This window comes from Bos indicus x Bos taurus, chromosome 5 (genome assembly GCF_003369695.1).
Source record: "Bos indicus x Bos taurus breed Angus x Brahman F1 hybrid chromosome 5, Bos_hybrid_MaternalHap_v2.0, whole genome shotgun sequence".
NCBI lineage: Eukaryota > Metazoa > Chordata > Mammalia > Artiodactyla > Bovidae > Bos > Bos indicus x Bos taurus.
Window position 1 is genome coordinate 88,308,342 of NC_040080.1, and position 19,623 is coordinate 88,327,964.

The 19,623-nt window shown below is 44.1% G+C and overlaps 2 protein-coding genes across 2 annotated transcripts; both read left to right on the forward strand.

The window, feature by feature from the left end:
• Positions 1–235: 235 nt before the first annotated feature.
• On the forward strand, positions 236–2,301 carry LOC113893549 (testis-specific H1 histone-like). The gene is made up of 2 exons (XM_027543475.1): positions 236–368; positions 462–2,301. The coding sequence occupies exons 1-2, from the start codon at positions 236–238 to the stop codon at positions 1,337–1,339; spliced, it is 1,011 nt and encodes a 336-aa protein (XP_027399276.1). The 3' UTR covers positions 1,340–2,301.
• Positions 1,652–10,695, forward strand: LOC113893550 (testis-specific H1 histone-like). Its single transcript, XM_027543476.1, has 2 exons — positions 1,652–1,713; positions 9,692–10,695. The coding sequence occupies exons 1-2, from the start codon at positions 1,652–1,654 to the stop codon at positions 10,575–10,577; spliced, it is 948 nt and encodes a 315-aa protein (XP_027399277.1). The 3' UTR covers positions 10,578–10,695.
• The last annotated feature ends 8,928 nt before the right edge of the window (positions 10,696–19,623 follow it).

Here is a 19,623-nt window from a genome sequence, read left to right on the forward strand (position 1 = left end):
GGGAACTATGTTTAGGGTAGAGGGACCTAAGGGATTTCTTACTTTGTTTCATACTCTTGCACAAAATCCACTGTGCTGAGAGCCAGGGAGATATAACTGCATACATTTTCCTGGTGGGACCTAAAAATGGGAGTTTCTCGGCCGGGTTGTGTTTTATAGACTACCACAGCCACTTGTTAAAGGCAGTGTATTACTTGCGGGTGGTTGGCAACAACTTCTCTTCCTTTGTAGGAGAATGTGGGTAGATGGTGTGCAGGACCACAGAAAAAATAGTGACCTTCAGAAAGCGGCTGAGATCAAGATCAGTGAGAAGCATAAACTTAAGACCAGGAAACAGAACCCTGGATATTATAAAGGGGATTTTTCAGGTGTGCAGAGGCTCTGAAAATCCGAATTGGTGTAAGACCTAGAAGGAAACAGCGTCTGATTGGTTTTCCTTTTTTTTTTTTTTTCAAAGTGAGAAAGGCCCCTCCTACCCATTGGGTCGGCCGCCCTCGTAACAGGACCTGCCTTTGTGACGTGGCCGGCAGCCGCAGTCTTATTAGCTCATACCTGGGTGAGTGAGGTTCAGAGCCAGTGGCCCCGCGGGAGTGGGAGCGGGGCCATGGCTGAAGGGGTTGAGCCCATGGACGAATCCCAAGGTACTGAAGTTAAAACCCAGCAGCCCACGGAAAGAGGCCTCGCGGGACCCCTGAGGCAGAGCTCGTGCTCCGTGCTCAAGGTGTCCCAGCTGTTGCTCCGCGCCATCGCCTCACACAAAAGGCTGACCCTGGCGGCTCTCAAGAAGGAGCTTGGAAATGCGGGCTACGAGGTGCGCAGGAAGTGCGGCCGCCTCTCGGGCGAAAGGTCCGGGTCTGAAGGGAAGGGCCTTCACCTCCGGGTGACCGGCAGCGAAGCCGCCGGCTACTTTAGGATCTGGAAGATTCCGAAGCCGAAGAGAAAGCCAGGACGCCCAAGGCTGGAGGAGGGCGGGCGCTCGCCGGGGACCCCTCTCGGGGTGCGGAACTCACGCAGGCGCTCTGCGCGCCGCACGGTGGCCAGGAAGGTGAGGAGGGGGCGCTCGAGGGCAGACTCGAGGAAGGTGAGGTCAAGGGCCAAGGACCTGGTGAGTTCCAGAACCAAGGAGGAAGGGAGGGCCAAGAAGGAAGACATCAGGCCCAGATCCCGAAATGCGAAGAGGCCAAGCTCCAAGCCCAGGGAAGAAAAGAAGCAGGACCCGGGGAGGCCGGTGAAACGGACCGTCCAGAGGCCAACGGCGAAGACGTGCGACTCGAGGGCTACTCGCACCAAGACTTCTGCTGAAGCTGAAGGTGCTCGGAGTGCGACCGGGAGTCCATAGTGTGGGAGCCACGCCCCTTCCTCCAGGCACAGATGCCTTTCCCCCCATAGGCTCCAGTGAGAGCAGCCCCCCACACTCGTTGGAATGAACAAAATATATACAAGACCTTTCCACCGCATTGTGTGTGTTTCCTCTTTGCCGCACCCGAAGGGGAAAGGGTGGGTGTTGAGCTGAGACGTGTAGCAGAAGCCTGTTGAATGAAGACAGAACAAGGTGTATGACATTCTGTTTCTGCTGCAGGAGCCAGGAAAATGCCTTTTAAAAGGAAAGAAAACAGGTAGAAGAAAGCCAGCAACTTCACGGGGTTAGAGGATGTGTTGGATTAATGTGAGACAGCCTAACAAATCTAAATTGAGTTTTGGAGAGAAGGGCAAGTAAGGAGAGAAGTAGGGGCATCACTGGGGCAAGACAATAGACAGCCTTTAGGTTAAGTGGTCCCACTAATCCAAAGTGTTCTTACTGGAAATTCCTTTTAGAAGACGACCTGTCTCCCGCAATTGATTGTAATGCGTTTGTAATTTTTGCCCTGATTTGATAATTGTTTTAACTTAGAAAAAAATGTCTTATATGTTAATCCTCAATTGAGTGACTGTGTGAAAGCGCCTAGCACAAGGCTTGAGTCATGGTAGGTGCTTATCACAAGAATTATATATGAGTAGAAATGATTTGTGATAGAGCGATAATGTGCTACCACAGAAAACTATACTGCATCAGTACTTATTGAGACCAGGATCCTAGTCAAAGTGCTGCCACTCTGACCTTAACTAGTTTATTTAATCACTCATGGTCTTGGGTTTCCTTCTCTGTTTAAAAAAATGCTGGAATTAGAGTAGAATTATTTTAGGTGATCTTAAGTGTCTGTAAAATGATAAGAGGGACTTAGACATCATGGTGTGTGCTTTGACAAAATTCATTAAGGGAATTATCAGCTGAGAAAGTACTATCTCCTAGTGGGGAAACTACTAAGATATACAGAATGCATATCAGAAATAAAAGAAGATGGGGAAGGCTAAGTAATGAATAGCTAGATCTTTGCTCTTCTCAAAACACATGTGCTAAGCACTATATACCAAATTGGAGCAAATACATGATTTCTTTGGGTTCTCAAAGCAGGCATAAAGCACACTATGAGAACAGTTCTCATGCCATCGGCTATGACAGGATACAGAAATGGTTCCTTGGGAAGTAAACATACGAGTTTTTTAGAGTATACCTGACCAAACTTTCCCCAGAAAATTCTGATATCTTTTATAAGGGGGCACGGGATTTATATTTAAAACAAAGTTCAGTGATGCTAATATTCACTGACACCTTTAAATGAGGATCACTCCTTTAAACCTATACAATGTAACAGCAAAATGCTTGCCCTGTATTTCATCTATAGATGATCTAAACTTTGAAATCTCCCCCTGCTATAGTTTTACTATGCACTTGAATTGTAAGAGGCAGAATGAAGCAAACAATCAGAAAATAGCCACCTGAAAAAAAGGCAAAGAGAAACATTGTCTACTGAGCACAATTAGAACAGGTTAATCAAATGCCTATTTGATCACCAGATGTTATTGCCCCTTTGTAGTTGCAGGATGTTTTTACTTAAAGAACAAGATCATCTCAAATTAGAAATCCCTTTCCCCTAAATTAGGATGGGAAGGACACTGGCAACAACTTGTTTTCTATATTTCCTAGGAATCTTCATGCTTCTGTTTGTATTATGATGTTTTTCTTCATTTAAGCAAACGTCATTAATCACTCAGTAAACTTACCAAATTAAGTAAATTTTGTATATAATTTACATAGCTAACAATGGTCATTTCAGATTATTTTCATTGATAAGGTGATTTAGTATGACTGTACTCTGATTAAATATAAGGCATGATCTTAACTCATAGGTAGGCCATCCAGATTGTTTAGGTCATGATTCTAACTGGATACTTCCATGGAGAAACTGCCAAGAATACCTCACTTCATCTTTACTGTTCATTGATGACTAAGTGTCTGCAAGATTGTGAATGTTTTGCTGAGAATAAAGATGGATAAAACATAATTCCCACTTTTTAGTGCTCACATTCTAGTGGCATATTTAGGTATTTAACTTTGGTCAGAGCAAATAGAACATCCCTGCCCTCAATTCTTTGCTTTCCTTTTTATCTCAACTGCCTAGTGCAATTATGGTCAGAAAATTTTTGGTTTAGAGTTGTAATGCCATCTAACATCGAATATTCAGAGGTTGTTGAAAAAACAAATAAAATGGCCTTGAAAAATATGGAAAAAAGTATAATATTACTCATAAAGGAAATGTACATTAAAACAATAAGATAACATTTTTAATCAAAATATTTGAGAACCTACTCTGTTGGTGAGGCTGTGGGGAAACAGGCACTCATATACAATGCTCAGTTCAGTTCAGTCGCTCAGACGTGTCTGACTCTGTGCGACCCCATGAATTGCAGCACACCAGGCCTCCCTGTCCATCACCAACTCCCAGAGTTTACTCAAACTCATGTCCATCGAGTCAGTGATGCCATCCAGCCATCTCATCCTCTGTCATCCCCTTCTCCTCCTGCCCCCAATCCCTCCCAGCATCAGAGTCTTTTCCAATGAGTCAACTCTTCGCATGAGGTGCCAAAGTACTGGAGTTTCAGCTTTAGCATCAGTCCTTCCAGTGAACACCCAGGACTGATCTCCTTTAGAATGGACTGGTTGGACCTCCTTACAGTCCGAGGGACTCTCAAGAGTCTTCTCCAACACCACAGTTCAGAAGCATCAATTTTTCGGCTCTCAGCCTTCTTCACAGTCCAACTCTGACATCCATACATGACCACAGGAAAAACCATAGCCTTGACTAGATGAACCTTTGCTGGCAAAGTAATGTCTCTGCTTTTGAATATGCTATCTAGGTTGGTCATAACTTTCCTTCCAAGGAGTAAGCGTCTTTTAATTTCATGGCTGCAATTGAAAGGTTGTTGCTGAAAGAAAAGATGCTGGGATTCTTGGCCCCCGGAGGAGAAGAATTCAATCCGGGGCCAGAGATGAGGCTTGATCGCTCAGAGCTTTTGTATAGTAAAGTTTTATTAAAGTATAAAGGATCTAGAGAAAGCTTTTGACATAGGCATCAGAAGGGGGCAGAAAGAGTACCCCCCCTGCTAGTCTTCAGCTGGATGTTATATAGTCACTAGCAGTCTGTTAATGAAAGAAAAGAATGACTTAAAACTCAGAATGGCACCAGGCCCCTCACCCATAAGATGCATTTTGGGATAATCTTGGCACAAAATGGTTCATCCTGGGCCATAGAACGATTAACTTGAATCTTGAAGAAGCACAGATTACCATACAAATAGTCATTTACGTAGATTAGGGGAACAATATCTGAATATAACATGCTGGTTTGTCAAGTAGGTTCTGAGCCATAAGGCAGAACCGACTTGAAGACAAGAGTTTGGGGCAAATGCATAGTAGTACATTAGCATAACTTAAGACAAACATTTCCATAAGAAAAATGCACTGGTTATCTCAAGGTTTGAGAATAGTTAACTTCAGGTGAAACCAGGTGTCTTTATGGCAACACAGTATTTTAAGAGAAACCTTTTAAATTTGTATAGAGAAGGAAAAAAATACCGCTAGTGTGTTTCCTCCTGCCGCTTAAAAGCGATAAAAATGTCTGACACTTGCCGGCTATTTCCTCCTTTTGGAGACCTCTGGCCTTCCTGCCTGTTACCCTCTCACAATCACCATCTGCAGTGGTTTTGGAGTCCAAAAAATAAAGTCTGACACTGCTTCCACTGTTTCCCCATCTACTTCCCATGAAGTGATGGGATCAGATGCCAGGATCTTAGTTTTCTGAATGTTGAGCTTTAAGCCAGCCTTTTCACTCTCCTCTTTCACTTCATCAAGAGGCTTTGTAGCTCCTTTTCACTTTCTGCCATAAGGGTGGTGTCATCTGCATATCTGAGGTTATTGATATTTCTCCCAGCAATCTTGATTCCAGCTTGTGCTTCTTCCAGTCCAGCGTTTCTCATTATGTACTCTGCATAGAAGTTAAATAAGCAGGGTGACAATATACAGCCTTGACGTACTCCTTTTCCTATTTGGAACCAGTCTGTTGTTCCATGTCCAGTTCTAACTGTTGCTTCTTGACCTGCATACAGATTTCTTAAGAGGCAAGTTAGGTGGTCTGGTATTCCCATCTCTCTCAGAATTTTCCACAGTTTATTGTGGAGCGTACTTCTCTCTAAATTCGAACAAATCCACCTCTTACTTATCACTGTGTCTCTCACTGAATTTTTTGCAAGGAGGCATCAAGAGCCTGAGCTTCATTCATTAGGTCCTAAAACCAGACACCATGGGTTTTGGCCGGTTTCAAGTCCCAGTCAGATATGACTGAGTGACTAAGCATAGTACAGAGTCCCTGCCATGTGGGTTTGAGTCCCAATCTTAGGTAAATGGTTTCAAGCACAACTTTCACGAATGGAAAGACGATGACCTGCCCAATACTTTGTAAGCAGTGGCATAGATGGAGAGAGGAACTGAAGGATGGGAGGAAAAAGGAGTGGGAAAAATGTGCCAAGAAATCCCCTTCATAACCTGCCAGAAAATCTGCTGAATACCTGACCTGTGCTCACAGTTTTCATTGGCCTGATCCTTGGCACAAAGAAGATTAAAGACAGAGGAATCCCCACCCACTTGGGCAACAGCTACTAGGGCACCGCAGATAGTGGAGCCTTCGGGACAGCCTGGGCACCCACTGTTGCTCGCCTGTTTGCAGGGGGTTCAAGGAAACAAGAGATTGTAAAGGAATTAAAATTTTGTTAGCCATATGTCCTTCCAGCCACAGGAGTGAGGCCTTCCTACCCGAACCGGTGGTCTCTGGAGTCTGAGACTGAGCCGTGTGAGCTTTCTGCTGTTTGTTTTTGCTGTCCCGGTTTCCAGCACAGTGGGATTTTTGTCCCTTCTCCTGCACTGGGTTTTCTTCGTGTTCAGCTTCCACCGTGGAAGCTTTCACTGAGTTGGGCTTCTGCTGTGCTTGGCGTCTTGACTCGTTGGGGCTGAGCCGAGATTGTTTCAGCCAGGTTAAACCTGAGTCATGGCATACAAACCATGTATGTCGGAGGAGTGTGTAATTTCCTCACTTCTGTCTTATCGCAGCAAAAATTTGAAGTGGCGGATGGACCAGTGCTATAGCTCAGTTTTATTGGCAGGCAAAGGAAAATACACCCTCAAGGCATGAGGGTGGGCTGACCCAAAAGACACGAAGAGAAGCCCCTGGTTCAATTTTGGCTCCTCTTTTTATGTTTTTTCTCCTCTCCCTGAGCCTGCTCTATGTAAATTGCACTAGCCAGGAGGGCTGTTTGTTTTACCTGAGGTCCTCACTCTGGTCCTTAGACCTTCCTTTGTTCTATTTTCGCAGGCTTTTCCCTTGTCTTTTAGCCACGGCCATTTTGGACTCCTTTTTCCTATTCTAACTACCTAACTCTATGAAAGATGTCAATTGGCTTTCTTATCCTCTGAGTCATCTGAGTGGTGGTAGGGGCATTTGTTTTCTACCTCCCATTTTTAGTTATTCCTGTCTTATTTACAGCATACTTATACAGAAATCTATGTGAAATGAATGGTTATATATAAATAAAGATGTTTTCTCTTTTTTGTCATAGGTGTTGGTATTTTTTTTTCCATAGGTTTCCTTTCCTTTGATTTCAGCCTCAAAGGTTTCCAGTTTGCCTCCTTTGTAATCACAGGGGTATCAGTAAACATGGTTTTTTATTTGGTTCTTTCCTTATGATGATACCATTGCATGCAGTATCATACATAAAGAAAACAACCTGTTTTTACCTGGAATCAGCTGATACGAAGGTGATACTTCATTTATTTCCCTCCTATTCTCAAAGCAAACACTTCTGTGTTTTTCTTTTTCTCTGGTGGTTGCCCCTTCCTGTGACCACTGGCCTATGCAACCAGGAAGAATAGCCAGGCCAAGAGACTCTACAAATGGGAGAGATCTAGCACCATGTAGTTCTGCCTCTGCATCTGGCAGCTCTTCCTTGGTGCATTGTCCCTGTGCTGCTGTGTTAGCCCTTGCCCCTGGAGATCCTCAGGGTCACAGAACTCTGCCCTGATCGAAAGCCTTGGAAAAAGTACAGTGATTGCATATAAATACTCTTGACTCTGAGCTGTGATTATAAACTTCCCTCTATGTATTCAGCTGCTCAGTCATGTCCAACTCTTTGCAGCCCCATGGACTATAGCCCATCAGGCTCCTCCATCCATGGAGTTTTCCAGGCAGGAATATTGGAGCAGACTGCCATTTCCTACTCCAGGGGATCTTCCCAGTCCAGGGATTGAACCTGCATCTCTTGCTTCTTCTGCATTAGCAGACAGATTCTTTACAACCAGGACCACCTGGGAGGCCCCTCCACTCTCTAATGGAGACATATAAGGTGGTGGGGAGAAAAGGAAACCTAGCATAGTAATTTTAAGTAGAAAGTGAAAGTGAAGTCTCAGTTGTGTCCAACTCTTTGCAATCCTGTGGACTGTAGCCTACCAGGCTCATCCATCCATGGGATTCTCCAGGCAAGAATACTAGAGTGGCTTGCCATTTCCTTCTCCAGGGGATCTTTCCTACCCAGGAATCAAACCCAGGTCTCTTGCATTGCAGGCAGATACTTTACCCTCTGAGCCACCAGGGAATCCCAGAATTAAGTAGACTCAGGTTTAAATCCAAACTCTACCACTTAACTGCTGTGTGACCTATAACATCTATGTCATTATAATGGCATCTGTCCTTCACAACCTGACCCTCATCTACATTTCCAGTCTTATGTCCTGCCACTTTCCTTCTCATTGTCTACTCTCCTCTACCCCTAGCACTTGTGTTTATCCAGGAACTACGTGGGACCTTGTTGGTAAAATTTCTGGATCCATCTCAGATCTAAGTAAGTGCACGTTAAAACTTAACAAGCTCTGGTCTAAGCAACTTCCTGGAACTTTGATTCCTGGAAGAAACAATGCCACGCTCCAGCCTATGACTGCTGATGATATGTGAATGTTCTCTGGAAAAGTATGATATGCTTTGTAACTTGATGTGTTCTTTGAATTATTCCCAACTAAACCGTGTCTTAAATTAGAGGTCCTTGAACAACTAGCTTCCTTGGTTGCCTTCATTTCCAGCCCTTTGAAATTCATCCTGCTATTTTCTCATGTTTTTCTGGGACTTTCCTTCTGAATCCAGAAAAAGCCTCCTCACCAGCAAGGAGCTTAAGCAGACTCAAATCAAATGCTTGCTATATATAATATGCTGTATTAGGTACAGCACGGGGTATAGAAATTCAAAGACTGACGCTGAGTGACCTTTTTATTTCATTGGAAAGATATACAGATCCAGAGTGAAATAACTTTTATGCTCCTTTGTCTATTATCACATCTTTGAATTTTTGCAGTATGGTGTGTTTCTGTGATGTTGGTAGGAAGGGATTATTAAACGTTTTTCTTAGATAAGGAAGTCAGGTTTAAAAATATTAAGGATTATTAATGTCATATGGCTATTAAAGAGCTAGGATATGTATTCGTATCTTCCAGCTCCAGTTTTTTTTTTTTTTTAATATTGTGCCACACTGTACCTTCTAATATCAAGTTAATTTACAGTAAAGAAAAACCATATAGGGTTACAGAAGTAATTGTGGTAATTAAGAGGAAAGACATTCTTTTACTGCAGGGGTCTAAGGAAGCTTCAGTGAAGGAGCATTTAGCAGGATTTTGAAAGACAAGCAGGATTTATCTGGACAGAGATGGGATAAGCAATCTAAGAAGAGGACAAGCAGAAAATCACAGTGTCTGTTTAAAGAATAATGATTAGACCAGTGTTCTTAGGCTGTTCTTATTTGTAATCTGGATTGTTCCAATCCAATTGAACGAGGCATCTGAACTGTGCAGGTGTGGGAACAGATTTCTTACTTTCATACTCTTGCACAAAATCCACTGTGCTGAGAGCCAGGGAGATATAACTGCATACATTTTCCTGGTGGGACCTAAAAATGGGAGTTTCTCGGCCGGGTTGTGTTTTATAGACTACCACAGCCACTTGTTAAAGGCAGTGTATTACTTGCGGGTGGTTGGCAACAACTTCTCTTCCTTTGTAGGAGAATGTGGGTAGATGGTGTGCAGGACCACAGAAAAAATAGTGACCTTCAGAAAGCGGCTGAGATCAAGATCAGTGAGAAGCATAAACTTAAGACCAGGAAACAGAACCCTGGATATTATAAAGGGGATTTTTCAGGTGTGCAGAGGCTCTGAAAATCCGAATTGGTGTAAGACCTAGAAGGAAACGGCGTCTGATTGGTTTTCCTTTTTTTTTTTTCAAAGTGAGAAAGGCCCCCCCTACCCATTGGGTCGGCCGCCCGCCCTCGTAACAGGACCTGCCTTTGTGACGTGGCCGGCAGCCGCAGTCTTATTAGCTCATACCTGGGTGAGTGAGGTTCAGAGCCAGTGGCCCCGCGGGAGGGGGAGCGGGGCCATGGCTGAAGGGGTTGAGCCCATGGACGAATCCCAAGGTACTGAAGTTAAAACCCAGCAGCCCACGGAAAGAGGCCTCGCGGGACCCCTGAGGCAGAGCTCGTGCTCCGTGCTCAAGGTGTCCCAGCTGTTGCTCCGCGCCATCGCCTCACACAAAAGGCTGACCCTGGCGGCTCTCAAGAAGGAGCTTGGAAATGCGGGCTACGAGGTGCGCAGGAAGTGCGGCCGCCTCTCGGGCGAAAGGTCCGGGTCTGAAGGGAAGGGCCTTCACCTCCGGGTGACCGGCAGCGAAGCCGCCGGCTACTTTAGGATCTGGAAGATTCCGAAGCCGAAGAGAAAGCCAGGACGCCCAAGGCTGGAGGAGGGCGGGCGCTCGCCGGGGACCCCTCTCGGGGCGCGGAACTCACGCAGGCGCTCTGCGCGCCGCACGGTGGCCAGGAAGGTGAGGAGGGGGCGCTCGAGGGCAGACTCGAGGAAGGTGAGGTCAAGGGCCAAGGACCTGGTGAGTTCCAGAACCAAGGAGGAAGGGAGGGCCAAGAAGGAAGACATCAGGCCCAGATCCCGAAATGCGAAGAGGCCAAGCTCCAAGCCCAGGGAAGAAAAGAAGCAGGACCCGGGGAGGCCGGTGAAACGGACCGTCCAGAGGCCAACGGCGAAGACGTGCGACTCGAGGGCTACTCGCACCAAGACTTCTGCTAAAGCTGAAGGTGCTCGGAGTGCGACCGGGAGTCCATAGTGTGGGAGCCACGCCCCTTCCTCCAGGCACAGATGCCTTTCCCCCCATAGGCCCCAGTGAGAGCAGCCCCCCACACTCGTTGGAATGAACAAAATATATACAAGACCTTTCCACCGCATTGTGTGTGTTTCCTCTTTGCCGCACCCGAAGGGGAAAGGGTGGGTGTTGAGCTGAGACGTGTAGCAGAAGCCTGTTGAGTGAAGACAGAACAAGGTGTATGACATTCTGTTTCTGCTGCAGGAGCCAGGAAAATGCCTTTTAAAAGGAAAGAAAACAGGTAGAAGAAAGCCAGCAACTTCACGGGGTTAGAGGATGTGTTGGATTAATGTGAGACAGCCTAGCAAATCTAAATTGAGTTTTGGAGAGAAGGGCAAGTAAGGAGAGAAGTAGGGGCATCACTGGGGCAAGACAATAGACAGCCTTTAGGTTAAGTGGTCCCACTAATCCAAAGTGTTCTTACTGGAAATTCCTTTTAGAAGACGACCTGTCTCCCGCAATTGATTGTAATGCGTTTGTAATTTTTGCCCTGATTTGATAATTGTTTTAACTTAGAAAAAAATGTCTTATATGTTAATCCTCAATTGAGTGACTGTGTGAAAGCGCCTAGCACAAGGCTTGAGTCATGGTAGGTGCTTATCACAAGAATTATATATGAGTAGAAATGATTTGTGATAGAGCGATAATGTGCTACCGCAGAAAACTATACTGCATCAGTACTTATTGAGACCAGGATCCTAGTCAAAGTGCTGCCACTCTGACCTTAACTAGGTTATTTAATCACTCATGGTCTTGGTTTCCTTCTCTGTTTAAAAAAATACTGGAATTAGAGTAGGATTATTTTAGGTGATCTTAAGTGTCTGTAAAATGATAAGAGGGACTTAGACATCATGGTGTGTGCTTTGACAAAATTCATTAAGGGAATTATCAGCTGAGAAAGTACTATCTCCTAGTGGGGAAACTACTAAGATATACAGAATGCATATCAGAAATAAAAGAAGATGGGGAAGGCTAAGTAATGAATAGCTAGATCTTTGCTCTTCTCAAAACACATGTGCTAAGCACTATATACCAAATTGGAGCAAATACATGATTTCTTTGGGTTCTCAAAGCAGGCATAAAGCGCACTATGAGAACAGTTCTCATGCCATCGGCTATGACAGGATATAGAAATGGTTCCTTGGGAAGTGTACATATGAGTTTTTTAGAGTATACTTGACCAAACTTTCCCCAGAAAATTCTGATATCTTTTATAAGGGGGCACGGGATTTATATTTAAAACAAAGTTCAGTGATGCTAATATTCACTGACACCTTTAAATGAGGATCACTCCTTTAAGTCTATACAAGTAACAGCAAAATGCTTGCCCTGTATTTCATCTATAGATGATCTAAACTTTGAAATCTCCCCCTGCTATAGTTTTACTATGCAGTTGAATTGTCTGTAAGAGGCAGAATGAAGCAAACAATCAGAAAATAGCCACCTGAAAAAAAGGCAAAGAGAAATATTGTCTACTGAACACAATTAGAACAGATTAATCAAATGCCTATTTGATCACCAGATGTTATTGCCCCTTTATAGTTGCAGGATGTTTTTACTTAAAGAACAAGATCATCTCAAATTAGAAATCCCTTTCCCCTAAATTAGGATGGGAAGGACACTGGCAACAACTTGTTTTCTATATTTCCTAGGAATCTTCATGCTTCTCTTTGCATTATGATGTTTTTCTTCATGTAAGCAAACGTTATTAATCACTCAGTAAACTTACCAAATTAAGTAAATTATGTATATAATCTACATAGCTAACAATGGTCATTTCAGATTATTTTCATTGATAAGGTGATTTAGTATGACTGTACTCTGATTAAATATAAGGCATGATCTTAACTCATAGGTAGGTCATCCAGATTGTTTAGGTCATGATTCTAACATGTTTAGGTCATGATTCTCCATGGAGAAACTGCCAAGAATAGCTCACTTCATCAGTGTCTGCAAGATTGTGAATGTTTTGCTGAGAATAAAGATGGATAAAACATAATTCCCACTTTTTAGTGCTCACATTCTAGTGGCACATTTAGGTATTTAACTTTGGTCAGAGCAAATAGAACATCCCTGCCCTCAATTCTTTGTTTTCCTTTTATCTCAACTGCCTAGTGCAATTATGGTCAGAAAATTTTTGGTTTAGAGTTGTGATGCCATCTAACATCGAATATTCAGAGGTTGTTGAAAAAACAAATAAAATGGCCTTGAAATATATGGAAAAAAGTATAATTTTACTCATAAAGGAAATGAACATTAAAACAATAATATAACATTTTTAATCAAAATATTTGAGAACCTACTCTGTTGGTGAGGCTGTGGGGAAACAGGCACTCATATACAATGCTCAGTTCAGTTCAGTCGCTCAGTCGTGTTTGACTCTCTGCGACTCCATGAATTGCAGCACACCAAAGAGGAACTAAAAAGCCTCTTGATGAAGGTGAAAGAGGAGAGTGAAATAGTTGGCTTAAAGCTCAACATTCAGAGAACGAAGATCATGGCATCCGGTCCCATCACTTCATGGGAAATAGATGGGGACACAGTGGAAACAGTGTCAGACTTTATTTTTCTGGGCTCCAAAATCACTGCAGATGGTGACTGCAGCCATGAAATTAAAAGATGCTCACTCCTTGGAAGGAAAGTTATGACCAACCTAGATAGCATATTGAAAAGCAGAGACATTACTTTGCCAACAAAGGTTCGTCTAGTCCAGGCTATAGTTTTTCCTGTGGTCATGTATGGATATGAGAGTTGGACTGTGAAGAAGGCTGAGCGCCGAAGAATTGATGCTTTTGAACTGTGGTGTTGGAGAAGACTCTTGAGAGTCCCTTGGACTGCAAGGTGATCCAACCAGTCCATTCTAAAGGAGATCAGCCCTGGGATTTCTTTGGAAGGACTGATGCTAAAGCTGAAAGTCCAGTACTTTGGCCACCTTATGCGAAGAGTTGACTCATTGGAAAAGACTCTGATGCTGGGAGGGATTGGGGGCAGGAGGAGAAGGGGACGACAGAGGATAAGATGGCTGGATAGCATCACTGACTCGATGGACATGAGTCTGAGTGAACTCCGGGAGTTGGTGATGGACAGGGAGGCCAGGTGTGCTGCGATTCATGGGGTCGCAAAGAGTCGGACACGACTGAGTGACTGATCTGGTCTGAGGCCTCCTTTAAGTTTTATTAAAGTATAAAGGAGCTAGAGAAAGCTTTTGACATAGGCATCAGAAGGGGGCAGAAAGAGTACCCCTCTGCTAGTCTTCAGCTGGATGTTATATAGTCAGTAACAGTTTGTTAATGAAAGAAAGGAATGTTTTAAAACTCAGAATGGCATCAGGCCCCTCACCCATAAAATGCATTTTGGAATAATCTTGGCACCACATGGTTTATCCTGGGCCATAGAATGATTAACTTGAATCTTGTAGAAGGACAGATTACCATACAAATAGTTTCATTTACATAGATTAGGGGAACAATATCTGAATATAACATGCTGGTTTGTCAAGTAGATTCTGAGCCATAAGGCAGAACAGACTTGAAGACCGAGTTTGGGGTAAATGCATAGTACATTAGCATAGCTTAAGACAAATATTTCCATAAGAAAAATGCACTGGTTATCTCAAGGTTTGAGAATAGTTAACCTCAGGTGAAACCAGGTGTCATTATGGCAACACAGTATTTTAAGAGAAACCTTTTAAATTTGTATAGAGAAGGAAAAAAATACCACTAGTTTGTTTCCTCCTGCCGCTTAAAAGAGATAAAAATGTCTGACACTTGCAGGCTGTTTCCTCCTTTTGGAGACCCCTGGCCTTCCTGCCTATTCCTCTCACAATCACCATCTGCAGTGGTTTTGGAGTCCAAAAAATAAAGTCTGACACTGCTTCCACTGTTTCCCCATCTACTTCCCATGAAGTGATGGGATCAGATGCCAGGATCTTAGTTTTCTGAATGTTGAGCTTTAAGCCAACCTTTTCACTTTCCTCTTCACTTTCAACAAGAGGCTTTGTAGCTCCTCTTCACTTTCTGCCATAAGGGTGGTGTTATCTGCATATCTGAGGTTATTGATATTTCTCCTGGCAATCTTGATTCCAGCTTGTGCTTCTTTCAATCCAGGGTTTCTCATGATGTACTCTGCATATAAGTTAAATAAGCAGAGTGACAATACACAATGCTAGTGAGAGTGTAGATCTCCATGACCCCAGTGGAAGAAATTTGGCTTTAATAATTTTAAATGCAAATGTCCTTTGATTCAGTGGAACCACTTTTAGTAATTTACTTTTTAGATATTAATGCATTTGTGTAAAGACTTATGTGCAAGGTATTTAATTGCAGCATTGCAATAACAACAACAAAAAAAGAAAGTAAGGTAATGGCATTAGGGGATTGATTAAACTGTGAAACTTCCATAGTGAAATAGTACACAGCTATAACGATTCTCTATGTATTATGACAAACTCCCCAATATAGATGAAGTAAAAAAAATTCAGGACACTGAGTATACCAAACTACCTTTTGTGTAAAGTGAAGGAAAATGTGTCTCTTTGCAACTGTATAAAGAAACTGGAAGGATACACAAAATCCTGTTTCTGTTGTGAGGGGAAGGTAATGGGAACTGTAGAAAACACATAGAAATAAAACTCTCTACCATATCTTTTCTTGTATTTGTTTTCAGAATCATATAAATTGTAACTTGTTCAAAGATAAGGTAGAAATTTCCACATAATTGTCAATTATAGCCTTTTCACTTATACAGTGGTTTATAGTTTTGGATGCATTGTTTCATTTTACTTCATGACAGTCTCTTAGATTTTAAGTGAAAAATCTAATGTTAGAAAATGTACAATTAGAAATTGACTTTTAACTGCAAATTCAGTGCTCTCTTCACTATAGTTGTAGTTGAGTAAGGCCTCTACAAGAGTTAATGTAGGGAAAGGTCAGAAGTTTAGAATTCATTTATACACTTGAGTATTTTAATAATTTAGCGATTTCTTGTAGGGAAAGATGCTCAACACATGGTGTGTGTGTGTGTGTGTGGGGGGGGGGTTGTTTTCTGATCATGAAACTATTTCCATTTGTTAGTGGTCTCAATACAATAGATTTCTCCTGTTCTTCCTTTTCCTCTGGAGATAGACAGCAAGGCTGTCTGGTTGGACTGCAGATTCAGCCAAAACCTAAGTGCCCAGTAAGGATAGGAAGATAGGCCATTTGGGGAATTGATAGAGGGACACCATGCTGAAAGGGGCTCAAAGAAAGCCAGAGGATTTGGAAGAGAGGGACTGAAGACTGGCTGAGGGGGTGTTAGCATGAGTCCTGTCAATGCTAGGAAAGACATCGATATGGTAAGAAGGAAGTCAGGATGTCAGTAGTCCACTGGAGTTGGTGGAGAGGACAGGCCCATCGATGAACAATCACAGTTGTGTTTCTCCTCCTCCTCTTGTCAGTTCTTTCCCTCTTCCACGTTTTGGTTAGGGGAGAGGCTAGACATGTCAAAAGCTTTATTCCAAGTGACGGGGGGGGGGGGGGTGGGGGGTGGTGGTGGTGGGGGGGTGGGAATTAGGAGTGAATGCAAAAAAATAAGGAAACACATGGAGCACAAGGCAGGTTGGCAAACAGCCTGGCTGGTGTTCAGAAAGCTACAGAGACACATCACCCCTAAGCAGTAGGACTGAAGCTCTTGAAGGCAACTTCCATGGAGAAGAGCAAAGCCCTTGGGGTGTACCCAGTGCCTGCAGAATGGTTTCCTGCCCCCATCCCAGTGAAGCTCCACGGGTAAAAGGCCACGTCAGTGGGTCACAGGCTGGGTGGTTTCCCCTAGGCCAGCTTTCCATTTTCCCCCATGTTGTTTCTCATCCTGTCCTTTGATACCCTCTAGCAGATGCCCATCCTCTTTACCATCAACGGTGAATGTATCTGGTGGACTCAACTGTGCTGGTTTCTTCTGGGTCCCCCCAAACTTCCAGTACTTGTGAATTTGTCTGGGAGGTCAATTCAATCACCACCTCAGGTTCCAGACTTAGGCTCAGCACTCTAAGGGTCTCCTGAGAGTGGGTCAGCACTTAATCAACCCTGAGATGGAATGCCTCCTTATGTTTGTGTGCAAGGCCCTTGTTCCCTGACCCTTGGCCTGGCCTCCTCAGCACTCTGCTCCCTCAGTCTCCAGAATGTGTTGCATCCCCAGATGATGGAAGTGACATCTGGGAGCCAAGGCACTAGGAGGAAGGTGGGAAGACCTAACATGGGTACCTTAAGGTGTTTGTTTCAGGAAGGGAAGCAAGGGGGCTCCTGCATGGCTGTGTGACTCCCCCTAGAGCTGTCTGGTGTTCCCCACTTTGTTGTATCAGGAAAGAAGAGCTGAGAATGGAGGGGAGAGGAGAGGATGGAGAGAGGAAGTCAGAGACACAGCCAATACATCCTTTATTCAACTGACAAGGACCATGAAGAGTAGATTATAGATCTCTATAGATAGAGATGAAGGTCCCTGGTTGGATGATCCATGGGAAGTTCACTGTCCATCAGAGGGAACTAAGTCAGACAATAGCTAGAAATCTGGAAGGCATTAGGTAGTTAGGCTGGATGGCCAGTGGGTATACAGCCCTGAGGCTGCCTGATGCATGGTGTTCTGAGGTATGGCAGCAAAGTGCTGGCAAGGGAGGGGTCAGCTGAGAAAGATGCTGAGTGTAGGGACCATGGCCGTACTCAGTCCTCCAGGCTTGGGACAGCCCACACCTGGCACATAGTAAGCACACAAAAAATGGCTTGTAGAATTGAAGCTTCTTCTTAGGAGCCAAAAAGGACAGGAGGGGACTGAGTTTTGGAGACTGCATCAAGGGAAGAAGAGTCTGTAGGGAGGGTGTAAGGGGCCTGGGTTTGGCAGTACAGGCAACCTTGGCCTTGTCCAGATGTGGGAAGGTATGTACAAGAGAGAGGCGTAGAATAGGGTGATGGTGGCTGAGCTGCTACAGCCAAGCCAAGAATCTCAGGGAAGAAAGGACCCTTCTTAATAGGCTTGAAGATGACAGAAAAGAAGTTGGACAATAGGCAGAGGTACAGGTAGCAAGTAGGCTCACAATAGAATGGAACTGGCTAGAAACTGGAAGAGAGAAACTACAATGGAAGGGTAGGAATTGGGAAAAACAAACGCCCTTGGGAAGGTGTGGCATTCCCCAGGAAAAACAAAAGAGAGAACCAAACCAAATTGAAAAAGAGAAGTGGGAGTGCAGAGTGGAAGAAAAGCTGTTTATTGGACAGACGGAGGCAGTGACAGGAGAGAGGCAGAGCTTGAGGCCTAGAGTTTCTGTGCCTTAGGAGAGAGGAGCTGATCATTTCCAAAGAGACTGGGGTTCATGCTAACCTTTTGACCTTCCAGAGCCCCAAAGAGGTAGCAGGTTTGCAAGGATCCTCATGGGTATGTCTAGGACAGAGGGTGAAGGAGGTATCAGGGCCAAGACAGAATCTTCGAAGCAGAAAAATGCATTTTTTATATAGGCACTGTGGCTTAATTAGTTACAACCTCTACCTAGTAAACAGTCTAGGTTCAGATTTCATGTCATATCTTACTAAATGAGCCTGGTCTCCTCCTATGTCCTGGGGGTCTCTCTGATCCTCCTGCTGCCCTTGCCCACAGGGTTGGCCAAATCATCGTGAGAAATCCTTTGCATGGCACCTTATTGGTCTTCAGTGCAACTGTGAGGTAAGAATACTTGGGTCCTTAAGGGCTTGAGACAAATGGCCTTACTCTGCCTCTGTGCTGAGTAAATGCCCACCCCTTTGCCTCCAGGGAAACTCATATTAGGCCTGAAAAAGACCAGATAAGGAGGACCATTTCTTTGGATGTCCATTTTTATGTTGGATTTACCATCTTTGAGATGTCTGCTCCTTTTTGTCTTTTTAGATTTCTAGACCAGTGAAACCTCAGTACCTGTTTTAGAAGCTCCAGCCTCAACCAATTACAGAAGCTTAGTAGCTACCCCACCACAATTTCTGAAACTGGTGACTAACCCAGTTCTTTTTCTGACTTAAGGTTGGTGGGATATCTTGGGACTCAAGAGGAATTGAACTGAGGAACAACTATCCTAGGAGTTTGCAGAAAATAAATCTAAGAACACGGGTGTTAAGATTCCATCTCTCCCTATTTGAAAATGGAGAAGGCAATGGCAACCCACTCCAGTACTCTTGCCTGGAAAATCCCATGGATGGAGGAGCCTGGTAGGCTGCAGTCCATGAGGTCGCTAAGAGTCAGACACGACTGAATGATTTCACTCTCACTTTTCACTTTCCTGCATTAGAGAAGGAAATGGCAACCCACTCCAGCGTTCTTGCCTGGAGAATCCCAGGGACAGGGGAGCCTAGTGGGTTGCTGTCTATGGGGTCGCACAGAGTCGGACACGACTGAAGTGACTTAGCAGCAGCAGCAGCAGCTATTTGAAGAGGGTGAGGAACCACTGGTTAAAATGGAATCTGGATCTCCTAGCCATTGGTTCCATTTGTTCCGTCCCGACTTGGGTCCACATCAAATACCCTGAGAGGCAGGTTAAAGACCAATTGCTGGATTCCATCCCCAGTGTCTGAATCAGTTTGTCCAGGGTGAAAATTTACATTTCTAAGATAACTTCTTCTAGGTGATGTTGATGTTGCTGGTCCAAAGATTCATTTGAGACCCATAAATTTTGCCATCTCAGAATCTCTAAGGGATCCAAGGGAATAGATTTCACTCTCTGTTGTTGCCCAGCCCTGCTCACCCTCATCCAGAGCACTCAACTGAACAGAGCGGGAAAGAACTTGTTCTCTGGAACCTCTGGTTCTGAGTCAGGGCTCACTTTGCCCTTGATGGAAACAAGAAATAGTGATTTGATTGTGGGAGTGCTGGAAAGGTGAGGATTTTATCCCAAATTATCACCTCTTTGCTCCCTGAATGCATAACATCATTTTAACAAGAAAACTTTTCCTTCTTCCACTATCAGCTGCTGCTGCTGCTGCTAAGTCGCTATCAGAGCTACAGCTTAAAATGTAGATAGCTC